This window comes from Tachysurus vachellii, chromosome 26 (assembly GCF_030014155.1).
Source record: "Tachysurus vachellii isolate PV-2020 chromosome 26, HZAU_Pvac_v1, whole genome shotgun sequence".
NCBI lineage: Eukaryota > Metazoa > Chordata > Actinopteri > Siluriformes > Bagridae > Tachysurus > Tachysurus vachellii.
Genome location: NC_083485.1, coordinates 16,359,350 through 16,369,349, shown reverse-complemented (window position 1 = coordinate 16,369,349; position 10,000 = coordinate 16,359,350). Strand labels below are relative to the sequence as shown.

Sequence of the window (10,000 nt, the reverse complement as noted above, 5' to 3'; positions counted from 1 at the left end):
TGAACTTCAGTCAGTAATTGTAGGTCTACAAAGTAAACTGAAAAGGCATGTGATGTTATTCACTAGAGAGTAAATATGGATTATTTATCCTCCTCTCTCCTCCTCTGTCCTCTCCTCCTCTCCTCCTCTCTTCTGTCCTCTCCTCTCTCCACCTCTCCTCTCCCCTGTCCTCTCCTCTCCTCCTCTCTCCACCTCCCCTCTCCTCTGTCCTCTCCGCCTCTCCTCTTCTCTTGTCCTCTCCTTTCTCTCCTCTCCTCCCATCCCTCAGGTGGCCCTGGGAGATTTTCGCCACACCCGTCAGGAGATTGAGGCTCTGTCCATCGTGCGCATGAAGGAACTGTGCAGGACGTACGCACAGAGAGACCCTCAGGAGCGAGAGAGCTGGAGAAGTGTGGCGAGGGACGTGTGTAACACTGTGGGCATCGGAGAGGACGAACCAGAGACCGAGGAGAAAACATCCGGAGGGAGGGACAGAGAGAAGGAGAGGGGTAGAGGACCAGAGGGAGGGAAGACTGACATGGGAGATCTGAAAGCACACATCGATAAGCTGACGGACATTCTGCAGGAGGTGAAGCTACAGAACAACATGAAGGATGAAGAGATCAGAGCACTCAGGGACAGAATGGTTAAGATGGAGAGCATCTTTCCTGTAGAGCTGCAGGTATGTCATAGAAGACGAGTAAATCTTTCTTTTTTTAATAGTTTACACTCACACAGGACTTTAAAAATGACAAATGTGCTAAATTTAAAGATTTATAAACCTCTAACATTTAACTTCAAAGTCATTTAACATTTAAAGTCAGTTAATCAGATCATGTGGTTATTAACAATTATTACATATACAACCTTTGTCTCAAACAACAAAAGCTCTCAGTCTGTTCATTTTCCTGTTTCATTTATTCTCATGTATTTGTTAAAGCTGACTAAATGAACCAATCAAAAATGAACTGGCAAAGTGGACTGGGCTCCATGTGCTGTGTGAGATTAGTGAAGACTCAAGAATTAAGACGCTTTTTTGTATATATCAGTTTTCCAAGCTTAGAAACACGTTGTCATGGTGATCTTGTTCCTCTTAGGGAGATGAAGATTCCATGACAGATTTAGCTGGAGCCACATCCGAAGAGGTGACGGAGCAAAGTGGATGGAGTGGGGAGGACGACGGGTATCGCCGAGGTCGTCACAGGTGGCAATATCCCGATAGGTATCAAGACATCAAGCGTCGCCGCGGCAACGGTGCTTCTTTCAATCCCCAAATGGGGCGCCCTCAGAATAATCCCTTCGGCGGTGGGGGATCTGGACGCATCCCAAACACTTTCTCTACACCTCAGACCGGCCGCGTCCCAAACGGACCGTTTCTACCTGGGACGGGCCGCTTCCTGCCACCTTTAGAGAGGAAGTTTCAGTTTCCTTTTAAGGGAAATCCTCAGCACCGGGGCTTCCATTGGGGACCTTCAGCCAGCCAGAGAGAACCAGACACAGAGGAAGGAACTGACTCTAGCTCCTCTTCCTCCTCTGTGCACACGTTCCAGTCCCCACCTTCTCCAAACAAGGGCCAGTGGCAGCGACGTAACCACGGAAACAGAGGGCGCGGTAACCGGAACCGATCTCGCAACCGGGGACGAAACCCGTTCGATGGATTTGTTCAGAACCAACACGAGAATAATGGAGAGCACACAGATGGTGCAGGGTCACACCCGAGGGCGAAGTACACTTGGTACAACCCAAACGTGGGCCCAGTTCAGGACGGCACCCAACAGAACCAGAACCAGCTGAGCAAACAAGGGTTCCAGAAACACCAGAACCAGTACTATTACGTTCCTCCCCGGCTTCAATCCGCAACACCAGAGAAGATCCAGAACTGGTCTGGAGAAGGTTCTGATCCCACAAATGCCTCGTCCATTCATCACGACATCACCAGCCCTATGGAGACCTGATTGGTTCATTAATGAGACAGGAAGTGATGTGGAAGGAATCAGTAATGTTGAAATGACTGATGTGTTGCTGGAGGATTAAGAAAGTGTTCAGCTGGATTTGACGTGTAATATGATCATGTTTTGCTTTGTGATCCTTTTGTTTTTGCAGTGGAGACTTTTTTTTTTGACAACAAATGCTGGAAGCAATTATCGATTATTCTTTATTCTTATTACTAATTCATTTTAATATTTACTCTGGGGAGAAAACACTACACACACACATCATACATGAGCTTGAAACGGTTTGCGTATCAGTGCAATGACGTCATGGTTTTTAAAAGCAAACTGCGTCTAAAGTTGTTTTTTTTTTTTTTTTTTTCTTTTTCAACAGAAGAATCAGGCTTCAGGCTTTCAGTGCCTTACGATACCTACAATCCTTTAACGTTTGTTACACAGCATTATGACTTGTGGTATTGATCATATGTTATATATATTTTTATATATATATAAATTCTAAACGTGACGTGATTCACGTGTGTGGGAGCGAAGACGTGACGCGGGGAAACGTGTGCCTTGTGACGTGTACCGCTCTGTTTTTACAAGTAGTTTGGGATTCTTACGGATTTTGTATATTTGGGAAACAGCTGCTGCATAACGTTTATAAAAAAAAAACAACGTACCTTGTTCGCCGGAGTGAGTTTTGTGGCACAAACTTGAACTAATTTTTAATCTTAATTCTTTATGACTCACAGCTGTGTTTTGTTGTTGGAGTGAACGTCACACTCGTCCACAGGTCGTCTCACTACACTCATGTTTTAGTCCACTATATTTATATACAACACTTTTATTAAATCACTACTCAGACACTAACTACACCTTACACGGTTTATGTAACCCGAGTGTTCCCCACTGCACAAACTGGACGTGTCGCTTAGTCACTGATTAATTCCAGTGACCCCAAACGTTTAAGGTGAATATTTACATTTACACCATACTTGTGCATATTTCTCCAGACTTCTTAGAGATTTAATTATTTTTGCCACAAAATCCACTCTGCTTTGTTGCCTGCTGAGGGAAAAAAAACTTACCAAAGAGGTTTAAAGGTCAGAAGTGTGTTAAGGGTGCTGTTGTTTCCACATCATCATGGACACCGTGCTTAAGTTCAGCTCCAATCTAAAAGTTCTGTAACTCATTTTTTTCTATTTTTTTCCCTGTTCTTGTTCTTTTAGCTTGAATGTTATTTCCTTTTCATTCTGTAGCTTTTCACGGTTCCTAACAAACCCTTTAACTATTATAGAGAAGTTTTTTAACCTGTGGCTTTTCTGTCACACGCAAGATGATCTTGTGACCATGATATGCAATGTAAAAGTTTGACAATTAAAGATCTTGTATGTTACCTGACGCACGTCTCACGTCTCTGTCTATGATGAACTACGTGTTTTACGTCTATAATTAGAAGGAAACACACTTTTGACACAACCGTAGTGTCACACAGATCCTGTCATTTATTTCAATAACGGCAACAAAAGTGTTGCAGCATTCAGTCCGGTGTGTTAATGTAAGGATCTGGTGTTCCAACATTTAACATGCAGCCACAAATGACAACAATATTGAAAAATAAAGTTACAGCATGTATAACTGCTACTGATATAAAGCACAAACAGATTTTAGGCAGTGGAGAATTTGGGCAGTTGATTCCCCAGAATGACACTGCGATCAATCCCCTCCTCTGTAATGGCTGCCAGTCTGACCACACCGCCAGAGGATCCATCCCTTTCCATAGCAAGAGCCAAAGCTGAAGAGAGGAGAGAGAGAGAAAGAGCAACATGTGAGTGTTTACAGGAGATCTCTCTAAATGTTGTCCTTTGAAAAGCAATTAAAGCTGCAGTATGTAAGATTTTGGGAGGGATTTTTCACACCGGTAGATAAATGCGGGGGGAATCTGTACTACATCTGATCTGTATTTGAGGTGTGTGTGTGTTTAAAATGTTTGTTTTATAAGACTTTGTAAACCTTAAAATCCCCTCTAGTCAATAACAGCGATCACAAACACATTAGATACTATTAAAAGATATTTCTAACGTATTCCTGTTCATACAAACATGTGAGACTATAAAACGATGCTCACCCTCAGCGGTGAAGCGTAAGCACTCCTCTTTGTTCATCCCGCTCCTGTAGTTCGAGTCGACAAAGCCGTATATATACGAGCTGCCGGAGCCGCCTACAGAGACGGGCTGCCTCACCAACATCCCCCCCATCGGCACGGTGTAGACCTGAGACAAGATAAGGGACAGAGACGAAGTGAGGGAAGAGACGATACAAGCTTTAAACAGCTTTAATACACCCACTATAATTAACATAACTGTTACTGTAGCAATAATAACATTAGAATAAATGCATTAATAGCAGCTCTGACACTAGGTCAGGTTTATATTATAGTGAATAAATTCAACAGCGCTGTGGTGTCACCTCACCTGTCCTCCTCTTCGTTTGTCCCAACCTGCTACGATGATTCCAGCCATCAGCTCCTCTCTGTACTTGTAGCACATGTGCTTGAACAGACTAGCAGCCGTCTGCACCAGCGGGGGTTCATCCAGCTCAATACTGAAACACACACACACACCTCTAAATGTTAGTGGTCATAAATGTACATCTGTAAATAACCTAATGAATGTTTTCTGCTCTGTGCTTTAAGATTTCTCATAAAAACAAAAAGTTGTTTGTTTTAATAAAGCCAATGACCACATTATTTACTCAAGTTTCATAATGGATATCAAATCTGTCTTTAAAAAGTTTTCAACCAGACTAAAACTAAGAGTTGCCTGAGGCCATGGACCAGACACCAGAGTGGTTTATTAGAATGACTGAAATGACTAAAAAGCTCAAAGCACTCAAATGAAATGCTAAGAACTGCTGAGAAATTATTTATGGGATGGCTGAGAACATTTGAAAGTCACAGCGTGTTCTACATCAAGGAAAAGGGGTGAAGCTACCAGTGTTAGAAATGGCCAGTTGTTTGAGGTTTGAGACTGCAGATGTTATATGGGAACAGTGTCGTTACCTGTGAAAGCCAAGCTGGTAGCTGACGGCATCAGCGATGGCCTGAGTGTCGGCCGCAGATCCGGAGCGGCAGCAGAATATATGGTCATGAATGGGCGTGAGTTTATCAGTCACCCTGTTTGCAATGTAGGCTCTGTAACCACACACACACACACACACACACACACACACGGTTTAAAAGATCCAAACAAATACAAGCAACAATCATTTTCCTTGAGACACATGAGTATGTTTTATACCCAGTTGTAGTGCGAGAGTCAGCTCCGATCACCACACCACCATCAAACTCCACCGCCATGATGGTGGTCTGAAAAAGAGAAATAAAATAAACTGTTACTGATTAATGCTCAGATTTTCTCTTTCTAAATGTTTACTCACTTGCTGAGTCGAATCATTTGACTCAAAATAAATATAAAAAAATAATCATAATAAAAAGAGATGAGACAAACTTGTGACCAGAGAAAAATGTTTCCCCTCCTTTTCTTTAATAACTGATGATGTACAAACTGCACTTCAGGCCCAAATCTAATCTTAAGCATGAACACAGTAAAGTTTGTTCAATCTTATTAACAAATGAAAGAAAAGGTCACGTAATGAAGCTGATGAAGTAATTCACACTAAATCAGATCAGGTGTTAAGTTTCATGAAAATATTCTTGTTCTTGATTTGATAACCAGTGTAATGACAATGTCTACATGTATTTAACCTGAAAAGAACACAAATGACTCGTGTTGGAGAGTCGACTCTCCAGGTTCGGAGTCGAGTCGTTACAAACGACACATTACTGCTTTCCAACCTTGTTTTTAGTTTACACGTGTATTTACTAACCATAACTATAACTAACCATAACTATAACTATAACTATAACTAACCATAACCTATATGTACTAACCGGGCTATAAAACTAATAAATGGTGTTAATGTAACTTTACACAGATTATAATTAACAAGTAGGATGAACACACAATGTGGCCATTTAACTGTGTTTATGGTTTACAGAACGGACTCGTGGCGCTTATTAAAGTGACCAAGATTGAGAAATATAATGACGCTGAATTTTAAATTGTGTTAAATAACTTAAAGCTAAACCCTGTTGTTAGCTTAGCTTGTTAGCTAGTTGTTAGCTTAGCTTGTTAGCCATACATATCTATGGATGTTAGCTTAGCTTTAGCCTAAATCTGCCGTCTCATTCCAACACCCGGTGAAGACATTTACAGACAGCGGTCATTCCTGCGCTTTCCCCTCAGTATAATAATACTTTCTCACCCCTGTGCTGACTTCTTGTCTTTGCCAATCCGGGACCAAATCATTCGGACTATTAATAAAAAGCTCCCCGCGTCCGCTCGCTGTCATACACGCCGCCATCTTATCGCAATAAGGGAACACGACGGGCACCGCTCAAATCCGTGTCCTAGTGCCTATAGAACCGCACTTCATCCGCGAGGGAACCTGGCTGATGTGCACTATGTAGGGGACTTGTTTATAAAATTGCCTGATTTGAGTTACGGCCACAGCTATTGGTGCACACACAGGACTCAATACTTCAGAACTGTTTATCGCCACCTAATGGTGCGGGGAGGAACCATTATTATTATTATTATTATTATTATTATTATTATTATTATTATTATTATTATTATTATTATTATTCATTCATTCATCTTCTACCACTTATCTGAACTACCTCGGGTCACGGGGAGCCTGTGCCTATCTCAGGCATCATCGGGCATCAAGGCAGGATACACCCTGGACGGAGTGCCAACCCATCACAGGGCACACACACACACACACACACACACACTCTCATTCACTCACGCAGTCACACACTACGGACAATTTTCCAGAGATGCCAATCAACCTACCATGTATGTCTTTGGACCGGGGGAGGAAACCGGAGTACCCGGAGGAAACCCCCGAGGCACGGGGAGAACATGCAAACTCACAAATCACAAATCACAAAATCACAAATGTGATTTTATTAGATTCCACTTTTATTTTTAATCTCATTCAAGAGCAAAATAATAAGTGAGATTATTAAGTGAGAAAATAATCTAAAATAAAAAAATCACAAGAAAACAAACAATTGTTTAGTAAAGATATTTAATGATTTATGTATTATGATTTTTTTGTATACTTATTTATTTATTTGTTTGTTTATTTATTTATTTATATGGATTACTTTACTGCTTTCTGTAGCGATGATTGATTATGATGTTATTTTTTATTCTACTCTAAATGTACTTTGGTGTCAATAGAAATTCACACATTTATTTTAAAGCTTTTGCAATTTATGGTAATAACATAAAATAATTAAAATAAAATAACATAAATAAAAATATGTTGTGCTAAAATGCAACAAGCAAATCCTAGGAGCATTTGGAGATTCTGTAGTATCAAGAAAGATATATAATAAGATTTAAAAGAGCACTTTGTTGGGAAAGTGATTTTTTTAGAAAGAAACGTCCTGCAGGAAGAAGCTTTAAATACAGAGACTCACAGAGTTGTGTGAACTTCAGTGGCAATGGCATGGTATCGATTGTTTTGTTCTGGGCCTCAGAGAAGTCTCTGCAAAGGTTGCTGTCTTTCTGATTTGTGTGTGTGTGTGTGTGTGTGTGTGTGTATGTGTGTGTGTGGTTTTGCCCATTATTACATTGTCTTACATTGTCTCATGTTTTTGTCTTTTTGAGTAAGTCCAGTGTGTTTAGATCAGATCTGAAATCAAAGCTGAATCTGTGCAACACAGCACATTTAGACAGGATTAGATTTAAACACTGAAATCAGACAGAATTCATGACTCTATAATAAACTGTGCTGAAATGACTGTATATGTGTATTTCAGTAACTGTGTTTATTTCAGTAGTTGTGTGTTTATTCGTCTGGTCCTGTTTATTTCAGCAGTGTGGCAGGACTGGGCATTGTGTCTATATTTAGCTCAGCAGAACGAGTACAGACAGATATCTGACTCTGCTGCTGCTTATACCAGGAGAGAAAATGCAGCAAACTCAGCACAGGCTTTAAATGAACACACACACACATACACACACACACACACACACACTGTCCTACTTCCTTTGCCACATTGCAGTGCCTGAGGGAGACGGCATTCTGCCTTTCTTAGGAGAAAAAGGGATTGTGTGTGTGTCTGTGTGTATGTGTATGTGTCTGTGTGCACCATCCTACCAGTAACATGTAAATGTCTGTGTGCACCATCCTACCAGTAACATGTAAATGTCTGTGTGCACACCTGTGAAAAGACACACACACACACACACACACACACACACACACACACACAATCCCTTCTCTGTGCACACACACGATTTCCAATTCATTTCTTCTCTCTTTATCATTTGTCTCATTCATTCATTCACTCATCATCTTCCGCTTATCCGAACTACCTCGGGTCACGGGGAGCCTGTGCCTATCTCAGGTGTCATCGGGCATCATGGCAGGATACACCCTGGACGGAGTGCCAACCCATCACAGGGCACACACACACACACTCTCATTCACTCACGCAATCACACACTAGGGACAATTTTCCAGAGATGCCAATCAACCTACCATGCATGTCTTTGGACCGGGGGAGGAAACCGGAGTACCCGGAGGAAACCCCCGAGGCACGGGGAGAACATGCTAACTCCACACACACAAGGCGGAGGCGGGAATCGAACCCCGACCCTGGAGGTGTGAGGAGAACGTGCTAACCACTACGCCACCGTGCCCCCTCATTTGTCTCATTTATACAAAAATCAAATTAAATGTTTAAATAAAAATAAAATAAAGTGAAATAAAATAAATATTTAATCCTATAGTCATGTAACACAATACAGTACACACTGTGAGTCTCAGTACCTGTCTGTTCTAGCAAAAGGGGCGTGGTCTTAGTACCTGTCTGTACCCGTGAAGGGGCAGTGAAGGTGTTGGATGGAGAGGTGCTGATAGATGGATGAAACACTCATCTTTTTTTAATTTTAATCCTTTCATCGAGGGTCGGTGGTTAATCTGACCCAGTGAAAGCTACTACAGGAGCATTAGTGTGTTTTTTCCCCCAAAAGCATCAACACAAATCCCACTCTCTCTTATTTCAAAAGGATTGAGAGAGAGAGAGAGAGAGAGAGAGAGAGAGAATAAAAAGAAGCAATCTTATCAGTTGGGCCATTGGCTGTGAATAAAGCCGTCACTGAGCTTTTGTCCAGGTCTCGTTCTCTCCTTCTCCAGGCAGAGATTTTTGATGCTCATCATCGGTGGACGGTTTTATTTCAGTTGATGTCTTTTATCTAACAAACCCAAGCTCTGACTTTTCATCTAAAGAAGCTTTATATAAATGTCATCAATCTTGAATTAACTCGACCTTCTGGCAGATTCTGAGATTTTGAGAATTGAGTATAAACGCTATAAATCCCACCTATAAATCCCACCTACTGCCTCGGTTCTCTTCACCTGTCGCCATGTTTGCTAGTCGTGGAGCCAGTGGGAAAGGAGGGAAGTTCTCTGTGGAGGACCTCTACGGGTTTGGTAAGAAGATGAAGGCCTTGTCTGGAACTGGGAGATCAGTCTGCTGTAAAGCGGCTCCTCGAGGTCATGGTGTGGGGAAAAAGAATGAGTCTGAAGCTTTAGCGTCACAGATCCTGGAGGCGGCGCAAAGACTGGTGGAGCGCAGAAGACTGGAGCTTTACCTGAGAGAGAGCGGACTCTCAATACAAGACTGCCAATCAGAGACACAGGCCATGCTGTACAGGTCTGTGTGTGTGTCTGTGTGAGTGTGTGTGTTGGACACTTGGACACTTGTTATTCACACAGGATATTACAATAGTGGTAAAGAGATGAGTACGAATAGTGTCTTAGGTGCAGGAAAAATAGGTTAGGGATAGACACAGATTATATACTAGGTGAGGGATGAGTATGTGATGTTGTGAGTGGTGAGGGATGAGTATGTGATGGTGTGAGTGGTGAGGGATGAGTATGTGATGGTGTGAGTGGTGAGGGATGAGTAGGTGATGGTGTGAGTGGTGAGGGATGAGTAG

The 10,000-nt window shown here is 41.9% G+C and overlaps 2 protein-coding genes across 3 annotated transcripts in view; one reads left to right on the top strand and one right to left on the bottom strand.

Annotated features, from left to right (window-relative positions):
- kif1c (kinesin family member 1C) overlaps positions 1-3,314 on the top strand; it is a 19,473-nt gene extending 16,159 nt beyond the window's left edge. For both annotated transcript variants that reach the window (XM_060863756.1, XM_060863755.1), the window contains 2 exons: positions 269-661; positions 1,077-3,314. In XM_060863756.1, coding sequence (XP_060719739.1) covers positions 269-661; positions 1,077-1,934 — 1,251 coding nt within the window. In that variant the 3' untranslated portion in view covers positions 1,935-3,314. The remainder of the gene's footprint in view (positions 1-268; positions 662-1,076) is intronic.
- An 81-nt stretch (positions 3,315-3,395) lies between these two features.
- Positions 3,396-6,398, bottom strand: psmb6 (proteasome 20S subunit beta 6). Its single transcript, XM_060863757.1, has 6 exons — positions 6,240-6,398; positions 5,213-5,280; positions 4,975-5,106; positions 4,388-4,517; positions 4,042-4,186; positions 3,396-3,708 (listed from the first exon to the last, which is right to left on the bottom strand). The coding sequence occupies exons 1-6, from the start codon at positions 6,336-6,338 to the stop codon at positions 3,581-3,583; spliced, it is 702 nt and encodes a 233-aa protein (XP_060719740.1). The 5' UTR covers positions 6,339-6,398; the 3' UTR covers positions 3,396-3,580.
- Between the last annotated feature and the right edge of the window lie 3,602 nt (positions 6,399-10,000).